The following is a 14,184-nucleotide window of genomic DNA, read 5'->3' on the forward strand; positions in this document are numbered from 1 at the left end:
AAGCATTACCAAAACATCATGTTAATCTTTTATTTGCTCTGAATTTTTTGTTTGCATCATAAAACCAAGGACATAACACTGGGCTGATAATAAATGATAATGGCAATTAAAAAAAAATAAAAAAGGAATAGAGCTTTTAAATAGGGCCTGACCAAATGACATAGGGCAAAACCAGTGTGATTTAAATTAAGGCCTTTAGGTAATCCAGGGTTGATAACTTGTCTCTTATACTTTTCAGAAAATTGAAATATTTTCCTTCCTCCTCTTGATGCTAAAGTTTAAAATCCCTATAGTGAATCATAAACCTTGATTAAACCAAGTAAGTAAGTAAGTAAGTAAGTTTCAGGTTGGGAAATTGATATCAATTTTAGAAGAACACTAAAATTTTTGAAAATGTATACTATTTTTTCATGACCACTCTGAACATAACTGGGACAATTTGGAGAAAGATGGTTTGGGATCAGAATAGATTTGTGTCAACAAATTTTGCCCAGAAGAAGATTAGAAACTGACTGGTAACTGAGGCTTTGGGGTGAACATTCCCAGTCAGCCCCAACCATGTGCCTAAATAAGAAATACTGGTACCCCGACTAGAATTAAACTACAAAAACACATATTATCACTTCTCTGCCAGCATGTCCACGCTGATCAATCTGAATATCTCAAGACGTTATTGTCTACCTCTATTATTTCATTATTTTTTAATAAGCATCATTGATTTTCTGTGTGTGTGGTTTTGGGGCACTGTCTTCTCTTCGGAATTTTTAAAAGGAGGCTCATTTTATTTCCCAGCCCCAAGGTGAAACCAAAGTTTGAGAATTTTTTTTAGATGTAAAACCATTAGAGAATAAATCTTGTATGTTCTGAACAGTGTGCCTTTTTCATTCCTGTCTCCAGTGACCCTGAAAGCTCACCAGGGACTGGTAAAAACCAATCCCCCAGGTGCATGCTATAGTACAAAGCCTTCATCCTTCACTATCTGAAACATCAGTTCATTTTCTGCTTTATGGTTTTGACCTGTATCACCACAGAGGATTCCTGGTAAGTCTTTGGGTTTGAAATTCTGCACTGAGTGTGGGAAACTGGAGGCTTGCTTTCATTATATATATATATACATACACACACAACTTGATCATATAATTCCAGGATAAAAAATATATAATCTTACAGTAATTAAGTGATCAAACTCTAGAAGATGTGTCCTATGCTTTTCACAGCATTTCAAAATCAATTAAGCCATGCTTGGTGGCAAATTATAAAGTGAGGTTGACAAAATGAAGGACCTTTAGAGAATAATATCTGTGCTGATAGATGAATGGAAAGCTTATTTGTTAAGAGATCAGGAAATTATACATGTTTAGACTAGAAAAAATGCAGGAAGAAAAGATACCCTTCAAGTAATTCAGTAGAAATCCTCTTTCAGATAAAATGCCCTTTTAATATCTCAAGTGATTTGTGAGAAAAAGGTAAAAGTTCATCTATTAAAAACTGACATTTATTGACAGATGAATACATCTTATGTTTCCTTCCAAATATTTAGATGGATTATGTCATATAATACAATCACACTGTAATATGTTTCTATCCACGCATATGTCTTTAGTAATGAAATCGAGACCATGTAAAGTTTCATAACTGTCTGTGTCGGATTTAAACTCTGTTGACTGACTTCAGATCCTGTGCAATTCACTGCCATGACTCATAGCTAATGTGCATCATTGGATTGCAGACTTGGGAATTTAATAAGGAATTTAGAAGGAGCCCATTTAAGGATGTCATATAGAAGATCTGTTTGACATTCAGAGCTGACCTGAAATGTGGCAAGCGATCTGAGAAAACAAAGAGAGTCTTCTCTCATTGGAGGACTTGAGATAGAGCTCAGTGGGTGAATGGCAGAGAGTTCATTGAGGAAAAATTCCTGACATTGTAGGGAGTATGGATTTAGAGCCCTGAATTTCTTAAAGCTTTTAGATCCTGAAATTCAGCTTGAATCAAAATTGGACATGTATGTAACACTAATAATTCAAGTTTTATGCTATAAAAATGAATTTCAGTATTTAAGATATCTTTCTTCTCTTTCTAAACAAGCACATCTATACACACAAAGTTCCTTCAGCTTGTCTTTTGTCATTCATTGCTATAATTCTCAACCCAAGAACACTCTTAGCCTCATCCCTTCCAATTTCTGTTACATAAAGACAATGAGACCAACAGATTTTGAATTCTTTTTATTCTTTTGTTAGACCACATCTCCTCTTAATATAATGTATGGACTATCACAAATATCTTTCTGACTTAGTGTCCCATCCAAGTCTCATCACACTGAGCTGCCATGTCTTGTAAGCCATTCATCCAGCTGCTAGAAGATGAATTTTTTTACCTTCCAAAAAAGATGACGTTAAAACCTAAAATGTTAAATCATTTGGCTTAAAACATTAACTTCACCTTTTGTATTCTTTGCTTTTTATTATCCATCATTTCTGCTTATGAAACACATATGAAACACGTTTATTTATATACAGCCCTGCCATAGCTCACAATTTTCTGTGGTTTTTGTACAAACTATTTTCTCTTTGAGTGCCCCCCACATCTCTTTTATCTGATTATGATTCCACTGAAAAATGATTCCACTTCCTAGGCAATTTATTCTCCCAATTAGATTAAAGGCACATAACTGTTAATTCTTAATCATTTAAGACTGTCGTTAGTTTTTTTTTTTTTTTTCCTGCCCTGTAAGAAAACAGGAGAAGGCAATGGCAACCCACTCCAGTACTCTTGCCTGGAAAGTCCCATGGACGGAGGAGCCTGGTAGGCTGCAGTCCATGGGTTCGCAAAGTCAGACATGACTGAGCGACTTCCCTTTCACTTTTCACTTTCATGCATTGGAGAAGGAAATGGCAACCCATTCCAGTGTTCTTGCCTGGAGAATCCCAGGGACGGCGGAGCCTCGTGGGCTGCTGTCTATGGGGTCGCACAGAGTCAGACATGACTGAACCGACTTAGCAGCAGCAGCAGCAGTAAAAAAAACAATATTTAATAATCAAGGAAGAATAGAAGAATATTCTTCTTGCTATAGAAGGATATTAGGACTCATGAAGTTAGTGTCAATGAAAAAAACTAATCTAAGAAATAGAAAGGGCTACAGCATAGTAAAAAACAAAGACATTGCTTTGCTGACAAAGATCTGTATAGTTAAAGCTATAGTTTTTCCAGTAGTCACATATGTATGTGAGAGTTGGACTATAAGGAAGACTGAGAGCCGAAGAAGTGAAGCTTTCAAACTGTGGTGTTGAAGACTCTTGAGAGTCCCTTGGACTGCAAGGAGATCAAACCAGTCCATCCTAAGGAAATCAATCCTGAATATTCATTGGAAGGACTGATGCTGAAGCTGAAGTTCCAATACTTTGGCCTCCTCATGTGAAGAACTGGTCCATTGGAAAATACCCTGATGCTGGGAAAGATTGAAGGCAGGAGGAGAATGGGATGACAGAGGGTGAGATGATTGGATGGCTTCACTTACTCAATGGACATGAGTTTGAGCAAACTCCAGGAGACAGTGAAGGACAGGGAAGCCTGGAGTATTGAAGTCCATGAAATATATTATATATGAAATAATATACAAAGAGTCAGACATGGATGAGAGACTGAATAACAACAAGAAATAGAAAATGTTATTTGAGCCAAATTGAGGGTTATAACTCAGGAATAGCATCTTAAAAAGCTCTCAGAACTGTTCCCACTATTAGAACTGAAAGCAGTTATATAAAATTTTTGAGACAGACAACTGTACTTTAAAAGATGTATTTTTGACAGTTTACATGATCCAGATTTGCAAGTACAAAGTGGTGGGTTATTCTGAGCCCTTAGAAGATCAAAGAGTTTTAAGGAGTTGTCTTACTGGTTCCAGGAGAGTATTGTTCTTTATAGCGGAGAAGGTTATGTCTGCAGATGGGGGCAGTTTTGTCAATGCATACTTTATATAAACAATGCATAGAAGGGAAGAAGGAAGGCAAAAGGACAGAAGGTATGTTTTCATGTTTAAATTTTTTGTCTAATGTATATAATATGAATTTCATTTCACATTAGAAATGCAAAACTATCGCCTGTAAAGGAAACTATTTTAGTACTTTCTTCATAAGAGATATACTCTTTCAGACAGAAGACACTCTTGTCTATTTTATATATCTGCTTGCTTGTTTACTGCAGTCTTCTCTTGTTGCTCAACTTTCTCTAATTATTCACAATATTTACTTCTGTAGAGCTTTGACTTCCATGGTATTCAGATTCTATTGAACAAATATTCCTTATATTACCAAGTTAAATCTCTCAAATTAACATTCCAGATAAAGAGAATAGCACAAAATTTTTTTTGAGAAAAATCACAGAGATTGTTGGAGTGTATGTGGAGGAATGATATTGCAAGTGGAGCTCTATGTCAGACATGTAGCATCTGATAAACATATACTATATTGTGTGTGTTTTGTGGTGAGTTAAGAAGTTAAAATAGGATATATTTTCTTTCAAATTCTGAGGAAGAACAAACTGATTGAAATATTTAGTGTATTTTCTTTAAAAACCCATCCCATCATGATTTAGTTACACTCTGATGTCTATATCAGAATATCTACTAAATTAGATCTGTAAAATCTTGGAGGACACAAACTACCTTTTAATTTTTTCTGTGTCAATAGTCCATAGAATTTAGATCAAAGTATTATTTTTAATAGTAAAAAGTCTCGGTTTTCACTAAAAAATAAGGTAATGCTATCAATGGCTTCTCTGGTGGCTCAGTGATAAAGAATCCACCTGCTCATGCAGGAGATGTGGGTTTGATCCCTTGGTCAAGAAGATCCCCTGGAGAAGGAAATGGCAACCCACTCCAATATTTGGACGTGACTTGGCGACTTAACAACAAAATGATGTGAGTATCTTAATCCAAGGAAAATAAAGCAATTTAAAAGTTAAAAACCTTAAAAACAGAACAATACAAAACATATTCAATAAATGGTCATCACTTTTTGGACATCACTTTTTGAATTCCAAGCACTCTGCACAGTAATATGCCTACAATAAATAAGTTGATATTTGTTTCCCATTTTCTGCAAATACTACTTGGATCATAGTGGACATTTAATTAACATGTATTGAATAAAATCACTAGGTAATAAACTTCTCAAATGTTTGTAGTAGTGTTACGTTCTAATTTGCAAAGCATCTATTCTGGTATATTGTGTATTTGCCCAATGGAGAGATCCTGAGTGTAGGTCTCCAAAAGGAAAACCTTGACATTAGATGAATAAATTTTAAGAAAAAAAAAAAAAGAAAGCAATAAGTGCTCTTGCAATTGACCTGAGATAGGTCATAGATATCATTTTTTGTCTCAGAGATAATCTATCAGGGAGAAAACTTGAAGGATAACAGAAAGGACAAGAACACGAAATTTTTCTTGTTCCAAATCTGTTGTTTTAGGATTTCTCCTTGTCTTTATGCTTTATATGTTGTCTTAATGGTTCCAAAAATAAGCTGTACAATTAATCAAAGGAAATATTTATAATTAGCAAAATCATATTTTACTTTTACTGGGGTTAAAGACACACACATATGAACATATATTATATGCCATTCAGGAAGAAATATTAGGGAATTGGTGGGAAGATCTGTTGGAGAAGGGATAGACTACCCACTCCAGTATTCTTGGGCTTTCCTTGTGGCTCAGCTGGTAAATAATCCTCCTGCAATTGATGGAGACCTGGGTTTGATCCCTGGGTTGGGAAGATCCCCAGGAGAAGGGAATGGCTATCTACTCCAGTATTCTGGCCTGGAAAATTCCATGGGCTGTATGGTCCATGGGATCACAAAGAGTCGGATACAACTGAGCAACTTTCATTAGCAGGCAAAAAAAAACCCTGAAGACTTTGGAAAATGATAAGGCAAAGCCACTCACAGGAGGCCCTGGAAGCATACAGTGTTATGGGAGAAGTAATCACCAAAGGGCAGAGACTAAGAGAGGAATCTGCCCCTATGAAAAACAGCTATATGAAAGAAAAAAGTTTACCTGTATAGAAATTGTAATTTTAGTTGGCTATAAGATGCCCAAGGCTTTAAGTAAAGGAAATATTAAATTTCATAGAGAGTTGTATGTTACTGCAAATAGTTAAGAAAAACTAAATATTCAGGCTTAATGTTTACTGATAATGAAAGGGAAGCATAGGAGGTATTAGGTTAATACTTGAAATTGAATTCAAGTGATGTGCACACAACAGGGCATAGTGAGAAAAGTTCTAAAAGGGAGATCTTTAAGCTAAGGATAAAGGGTAAATTGAAGGATGATGGAGAGGACAAGAACATGAGATTTTCCTTCAAGCTATCCTTCAAGCTAAGGATAAAGGGTAACACCCATTATCTAAAAAGAAATTATACAAATGAATTTATGTACAAAACAGAAACAGGCTCATAGACTTTGAGAATGAGATTAGGGTTGCTGGGGAAAAGGAAGAGGGAAGAGAGAGTTAGGGAGTTTGGGAACATTGCGTACAGACTATTATTTTATAATTGATAACCAACAAGGACTTACTGTATAGCACATGGCTGTATAGCACATGGAACTCTGTTCAATGTTTTGTGGATGGAATTCTGTTCAACGTTATGTGGCAGCCTGGATGGGAGGGGAGTTTGGGGGAGAATGGATACATGTATATGTATGGCTGAGTCCCTTCACTGTCCACCTGAGACTGTCACAACATTGTTTGTTAATTGGCTATATCCCAATACAAAATAAAAAGTTTTTTAAAAATCAAAAATAAAATAAAAACAATGGATTTTTCTTATCAGAGTTTAAGAAACGGAAGGTAAAGATGTAGAGCTTGTCTTTGGGAAAATACTGAAAATTTGAAAAACTAGATTTAAAGCAATCTGAGTCTATTGTAGAGGGATCCAATCATGAAGAGACTAACCTAGAAAAAACAGTGAGTTTCAAAATGAAAAATATTCTCATTAAACTTGTTTTCTGATTATAATCAAGCAGAATGATTTACCGCTGGTATAGATCCTTCAGGTCTAATCTAGGTACAGTTTAGTTCTTGAAATTATTTACTCTGAATTAAATGAATTGTTCCCTCAATTTAAATTGGTGGGTCATAAAGACAGCAAGCACCAAGGGTGATTAGCAAACACAAGCTAAAGGGAATTTATTTGTCCCAATAGTTAAGGACTAGAAAGAAGTTATCCAGTGCACTTAACTTTTCTCGTTGAAAATGGTAAAGCCATGCAGAAACATAGAATCTCATAATTGATCATTGAAAGACATTGTGAAAAGAGATGGAAAATTAGAGAGGAGCCATTGGGACCGATAAAATGGTATCCTCCCAATCAAACTAAAGTACGTTTTACTTAAATAATTTATCCTTATTTTTATTTTTTGAGACTCAACAGGGAATAGGAGATGAAACAGCAATATCCCTACTTGATTCTACTGACCCAATCGCCATGCTGGGACCCAATGGCTCAGTCTTCATGCCCTCTGTATTAACACTCATCGGGATTCCTGGCCTGGAGTCAGTGCAATGCTGGATCGGGATTCCATTCTGTGTCATGTACCTTATGGCAGTAATTGGGAATACTCTAATTTTGGTGATAATCAAATATGAAAACAGCCTCCATAGTCCTATGTACATTTTTCTTGCTATGTTGGGGGCCACAGACATTGCACTTAGCACTTGTATTCTCCCCAAAATGTTAGGCATCTTCTGGTTTCATTTGATAGAGATTTCTTTTGAAGCCTGTCTTCTACAAATGTGGCTTCTTCACTCATTCCAGGGAATTGAATCCGGTGTCCTACTGGCGATGGCCCTAGATCGCTATGTGGCCATCTGTAATCCCTTGAGACATGCCAGCATCTTCTCCCAAAAACTCTTGACTCACATTGGGGTTGGGGTGACACTCAGGGCTGCCATACTTGGCGCACCATGCCTGGTACTAATCAAATATCGTCTCAAATTCTACCGAACCACAGTCGTCTCCCACTCTTACTGTGAGCACATGGCCATTGTGAAGCTGGCTATTGAAGATACACGGATCAACAAGATCTATGGTCTATTTGTTGCCTTCACTATCTTAGGATTTGACATAATCTTTATCACCTTGTCCTACATTCAGATCTTTGTCACCATCTTTCAACTGCCCCAGAAGGAGGCAAGATTGAAAGCCTTTAACACATGCATCGCTCATATTTGTGTCTTCCTGCAGTTTTACCTCCTTGGCTTCTTCTCTTTCTTCACACACAGAGTTGGTTCTCGTATTCCACCATACGTTCATATCCTTTTATCTAACCTTTACCTGTTAGTCCCACCTTTTCTCAACCCAATTGTCTATGGAGTGAAGACCAAACAAATCCGTGACCATGTGCTAACAGTATTTGTATGCTCCAAACGTTTTAATCATTAGGGGATCTTTGTAAAGAAAATTTAGGTTAGTTCAAAGTAGCAACATCAATATGCTAAAAGCTAGGTCTTCTACACATTTCTACATCTGAAAAAATATTTTAAATCTCTGATACTCATAATGAAAGGAGACACTTAATGAATCATCCAATACTTAAGAACTTTGGTTTACTTCTCTAAGAAACTCTTATATTGTGATTTCCAATTGTTTCCATTATTATTTTTGCCCTGTCCTTTACAACCTAGAGTTTTCTCTTGACTAACACTTAGACCTGCACAGATAAGTAAATTGTAGAAAACAGCAGTTGATCCCAGATAACTTCTAAGGATTATGTCAAACATTTGTATCTTCAAACTGTTAATCCAACTCTTAGCTGTAATTCTAGCCATGAGTCATTTTCTGCTATCTCCTTGTGAATCTATATTCTGAAAATTTTAATGACATCTATTTTTGTCTACTTTTTTTTCTGAAATACTGATATAAAAATAATATAAAATCAATAATACCAATGACAACAACACAAAACCTATAGGATGTAAACTAAATTCTGTAAACATGGAATTAGTGGTATGAGAAAGATAGCACAAAAAAGATTTATAAAAATAAATTAGATCTATTCACAGATAAAATGTTTTTAGGAAACAAAATGATCATAGGACTTAAATAGAACACATCCTTCAAGAGGCATTTTAATACTTTAACCCAAATTTGAGTTTTACCCAAATTTGAAGGTTTAAGTTGTAGAATTAAAAATAGAGACAAATAAATTCCAATGCTTAAAAATCATCTACTGCAAGTATGTAGAGGACAGTAATTGTGTCTTATTTACACTAGTATGAACAAGGATAATACTTGAGACTTCCTAAAACTTCAATAAAAGTGGCATTGTATAATGAACAATTTAACATTTCCCTATTTTTAGCAATTGTATTCAAGATCAGTTAACCTGAAGGCTTTAAGATAACATATAATATTATCTTACAGAAAATCAGCATTATAGTTTAATCCAATATTATCAATGTAAACAATGATGATGCGCTGAATGACTTAATATGTCATCTTAAAATATGAGCTAAAATCAAACCTGTCATGGGAGAAACTGACTTCCAAAAAAAGACTTCAGATCTTTCTTTACTCTTTGCTATTCCTCTGCCCATGCACCTTCATGTTCCCTCAGGATGCTGCACCGGTAGAGATCATGTTTAAATTTTCTTCAATCAATCTTTAACACTGAGGACTCATGAGAGTTTTTAAGAAGAACCACATACACAGGGAGGGACATCTCATTTCTAATTTTGGACTGATGCACAGTTCAAGAAAGAAATAAACCAAGGAAACACTTTACTACAATAAAGCATGGAGGTAGAAGAAATTTTGGAATGACATCTTGTTGAATAATGCAAAAATAAATTTGACCCATAAAGTATTTGGCTTTAAAAAGCTCTGTAAATATAAATCATGAACCAAAATGTGAAAAAAAAAAAAAACAGTGAGAGAAGGAATACAAAACTTGTTAATGGATAATCAGATATATGTAAAAGATATATGACTAAATAAAAACTAAATCTAACTATATACTATCTACAAGAGAGTCAATAGATTTAAAAATTATGAACAGATAGAGGCTGAAAGTAAATGCACAGAAGAAATTTCATGACAATGACAAACAAAAGGCAGGTATGGGGATGCTTTTATCAGACAAAATAAGCTTTTAGCTAAAATTGTCAGCATGAGTTCCCTGTAGGTCCAGTGGATAGGACTTAGCACTTTCACTGCCTTGGGTCAGGGATTTGGTCCCTGGTCAGGGAACTAAGCACTTCCCAGGTGGCTCAGTGGTAAAGAATCCCCAGCCAATGCAGGAGACGCAGGACATGTGGGTTTGATCCCTGGATTGGGAAGATCCCCAGAGGAGGAAATGGCAACCCAGCTCCAGGATTCTTGCTCGGAAAATTCCAAGGACAGAAGAGCCTGTAATCTAAAGTCCATGGGGTTAGTCTCTAGTCCATGGGCTATATTCCATGGGGTAGCAAAGAGTCAGACAAGACTGAGCAACTAAGCATGCATACAGAGAATTAAGATCTTGTAAGCTGCAGAGCATTGGAAAAAAAAATGTCACTTAAAGCAAAGACATCATGTAATATTAAAAGGGAGAATTCACTATGAAAATACATTATAAATACTAGAGACCCAAAATATGTGAAGCAAGCATTAATATAACTAAAGGGAGATATACACAGCCACACAAAAATAGTAGGAGAGTTCAATATGCCACTTTCAATAGTGAATGGAACATAAAATTCATATCAGAATTGCCTCATTAAAAGGAAAGGTCACATAGAAGGAATTCTATTTAAATAGTATTCATTAGCATAGAACATGTTTACATTTAAATAGACTTTATACTTATTTGTCAATGAGAACAACAGAAAATAAATTCAGCCTATGGTGCTCTGGGAGGGATGGGGTGAGGAGGGAGGTGGGAGGGGGCTTCAGGACAGTGGGACACATGTATATACCCATGGCTGATTCATGTTAATGTATGACAAAACCCACCATATTGTAAAGTAATTAGCCTCCAATTAAAATAAATGAATTAATTAAAAAAAACTCAGCCTATTAAAAATAAATCTCTGTACTTAGCCTGTGTGTAGTATGGGGGTGGAGAATGGCAAAGAATTATCTGAAAGTTGTAGCAATGATTTCAGAGATACTGCATCTGGTCCCATCACTTCATGGGAAATAGATGGGGAAACAGTGGAAACAGTGTCAAACTTTATTTTGGGGGGCTCCAAAATCACTGCAGATGGTGATTGCAGCCATGAAATTAAAAGACACTTACTCCTTGGAAGGAAAGTTATGACCAACCTAGACAGCATATTCAAAAACAGAGACATTACTTTGCCAACAAAGGTCCATCTAGTCAAGGCTATGGTTTCTCCAGTGTCATGTATGGATGTGAAAGTTAAACTGTGAAGAAAGCGGAACACCAAAGAATTGATGCTTTTGAACTGTGGTGTTGGAGAAGACTCTTGAGAGTCCCTTGGACTGCAGGGAGATCCAACCAGTCCATTCTAAAGGAGATCAGTCCTGGGTGTTCTTTGGAAGGACTGATGCTGAAGCTGAAACTCCAATATTTTGGCCACCTCATGCGAAGAGTTGACTCAGTGGAAAAGACTCTGATGCTGGGAGAGATTGGGGGCAGGAGAAGAAGGGGAGGACAGAGGATGAGATGGCTGGATGGCATCACGGACTCGATGGACATGAGTTTGAGTGAACTCTGGGAGTTTGTGATGGATAGGGAGGCCTGGCATGCTGCAATTCACGGGGTTGCAAAGAGTCGGACACGACTGAGTGACTGAACTGAACAGAGGTGCAGATAACCCAAAGAGGCATGATTAAAACCCCGTGTCATTAGCTAGTGGGTAATAAATGCCTCATTTTGTGTTTATAACTCCTCCTTCTTCACAATTCCATTAGAAAACCTTTAAATAGTAGCTAGCAGCTTTTTGTTTCAATTCAAGCTGAATAAATTGATGCTATACCCCAGAATAACACAGACCTTATTGTGAGTTTTACTGGAGAATAAATGAAAACAAACAAACAAACAAAAAACAAACATTATCTCAGACAGACCTGCAAAAGATGAGGGACTTCTGTATTGCAGATAAAAAAGAAAAGCATAAAAGGTTATCTCAGAGACGGGCACCCATGGCAGATGGTCCAGCACCATATAATTAAAGTTCCTGATGTTGACTATATGCAGTTAACAAAGGTACAGGTAAAAGGAAGAGCTATTTCAGGACACATGATGCAAAGGAATAAGACAAGCTGAGGAGTTCCAAGCCATGGGTGATAGTGATATGAAAATGACAGTAGTCTTCATGTATCTAGTTAGAGCAGAACCAACTCCCAACAGTTGGTGAGTAAGTCTCTTTACTCCCAAATTTATCTTCATAGTTTTTCATTACCATTTTTTTCAATAATAATCACCCCATCCCATCATCCTTGTATTCACGTACATACTTCCCAACTGCTATTCCTCTCTCTGTACTTGTCAGATCATGTTCAAATCCTACATTAAAATTACCCTTTTATTCTTTTACTTGCATTTTAGCAGCATGAACCACAACTGCTTCCTGCACTACTGCCCGATTTATTGACTATTCATTGTAGGGTTAGCTTTTCATGAGATTACTGACATAAAGCAACTTTATTGGAGAGTCTATGAAAGAAAGAAATAAGCTAACTTTATTTTCTCAGAATTATAAACAATTCTCCAATGTATAGTTTTGAGGATTATTTGATTTAAATTATATGACATTTAACAAGTAATGCTTTTGATCAGAAAAAAAATACAATTCATAACCCAGGTTTTCATAAAAATTAGTTCTCAGTGAATTGAGAAAAGATCCAAAATTCCTCAGTTTCTCAGTAGTGTGTGCTCAATTATCTCTAATGTCCCAATGTCAATCCTCAGTCTTCTATTTCTATTCTATGTTTAACTCCTTTTAAGGAACATATCCCTGCATTTCTTCATTTTCTATTAATTCTTTATCTGTGGGTTCACAAGAATGATGCAAGTATTCCAGATTATCTATTTCATTAAGAACTGATAAGCCTAAATTATCCAGATCTTATAGTATTGGTAACTTTGAACTGTTAAAACCCACAAAACAAGACTCTATTCCAGTTAAGTTACATATTTACGCATGTTCCTATCCTTGAGTCTTTAAGAATGAGTCTTCTTACTGCTATACATGACTCCTGATGCTTCTCTTGCTTCCTTGGAGATTGCGCCCTCTAGGTATCTGTAATATACATTAAAGTTATTAAAGAATTTTTAGATCTAATGTAAGGGAAAAACATTAAGATTTAAACTTTTAGAATTATAGGCAAAAATATAGGTTAACTAGAAATGTAAACTGCAGCAATGAACTTTAGCCCAAATTCAATAAATCTTTATGGATTTCAATGACCTTTTCTTAAACTCTTCGTTCACATTCTCCTGAAGAATATTCTGTCTTACATAGGGACAAATAGTATAGTTTGATAGAAGGATATATATATGTATCAGTTCAGTTCAGTCGCTCAGTTGTGTCCGACTCTTTGCGACCCCATGAATCGCAGCACGCCAGGCCTCCCTGTCCATCACCAACTCCCGGAGTTCACTCAGATTCAAGTTCATCGAGTCAGTGATGCCATCCGGCCGTCTCATCCTCTGTCCTCCCCTTCTCCTCCTGCCCCCAATCCCTCCCAGCATCAGAGTCTTTTCCAATGAGTCAGCTCTTCGCATGAGGTGGCCAAAGTACTGGAGTTTCCGCTTTAGCATCATTCCTTCCAAAGAAATCCCAGGACTGATCTTCTTCAGAAAGGACTGGTTGGATCTCCTGGCAGTCAAAGGGACTCTCAAGAGTCTTCTCCAACACCACAGTTCAAAAGCATCAACTCTTCGGTGCTCAGCTTTCTTCACAGTCCAACCCTCACATCCATACATGACTACTGGAAAAACCACAGCCTTGACTAGACAGACTTTAGTCGGCAAAGTAATGTCTCTGCTTTTTAATGTGCTGTCTAGGTTGGTCATAACTTTCCTTCCAAGGAGTAAGTGTCTTTTAATTTCATGGCTGCAGTCACCATCTGCAGTTATTTTGGAGCCCCCCAAAATAAAGTCTGACACTGTTTCCACTGTTTCCCCATCTATTTTCCATGGAGTGATGGGACCAGATGCCATGATCTTCGTTTTCT

General features: G+C 36.4%; 1 protein-coding gene across 7 annotated transcripts in view; it reads left to right on the plus strand.

The window, feature by feature from the left end:
- The window catches only part of LOC138420309 (olfactory receptor 52A5-like), a 45,965-nt gene extending 35,360 nt beyond the window's left edge, over positions 1–10,605 (plus strand). For 2 of the 7 annotated variants that reach the window (XM_069553435.1, XM_069553437.1), the window contains exons 4-8: positions 239–319; positions 898–1,041; positions 3,908–4,024; positions 4,819–4,921; positions 7,423–10,605. In XM_069553435.1, the coding sequence (XP_069409536.1) occupies positions 7,486–8,442 (957 nt within the window). In that variant the 5' untranslated portion in view covers positions 239–319; positions 898–1,041; positions 3,908–4,024; positions 4,819–4,921; positions 7,423–7,485 and the 3' untranslated portion in view covers positions 8,443–10,605. The other 5 variants (XM_069553433.1, XM_069553434.1, XM_069553436.1 and 2 more) reach the window with 4 other exon arrangements.
- Positions 10,606–14,184: the final 3,579 nt, after the last annotated feature.

This window comes from Ovis canadensis, chromosome 15 (assembly GCF_042477335.2).
Source record: "Ovis canadensis isolate MfBH-ARS-UI-01 breed Bighorn chromosome 15, ARS-UI_OviCan_v2, whole genome shotgun sequence".
NCBI classification, from domain to species: Eukaryota; Metazoa; Chordata; class Mammalia; order Artiodactyla; family Bovidae; genus Ovis; species Ovis canadensis.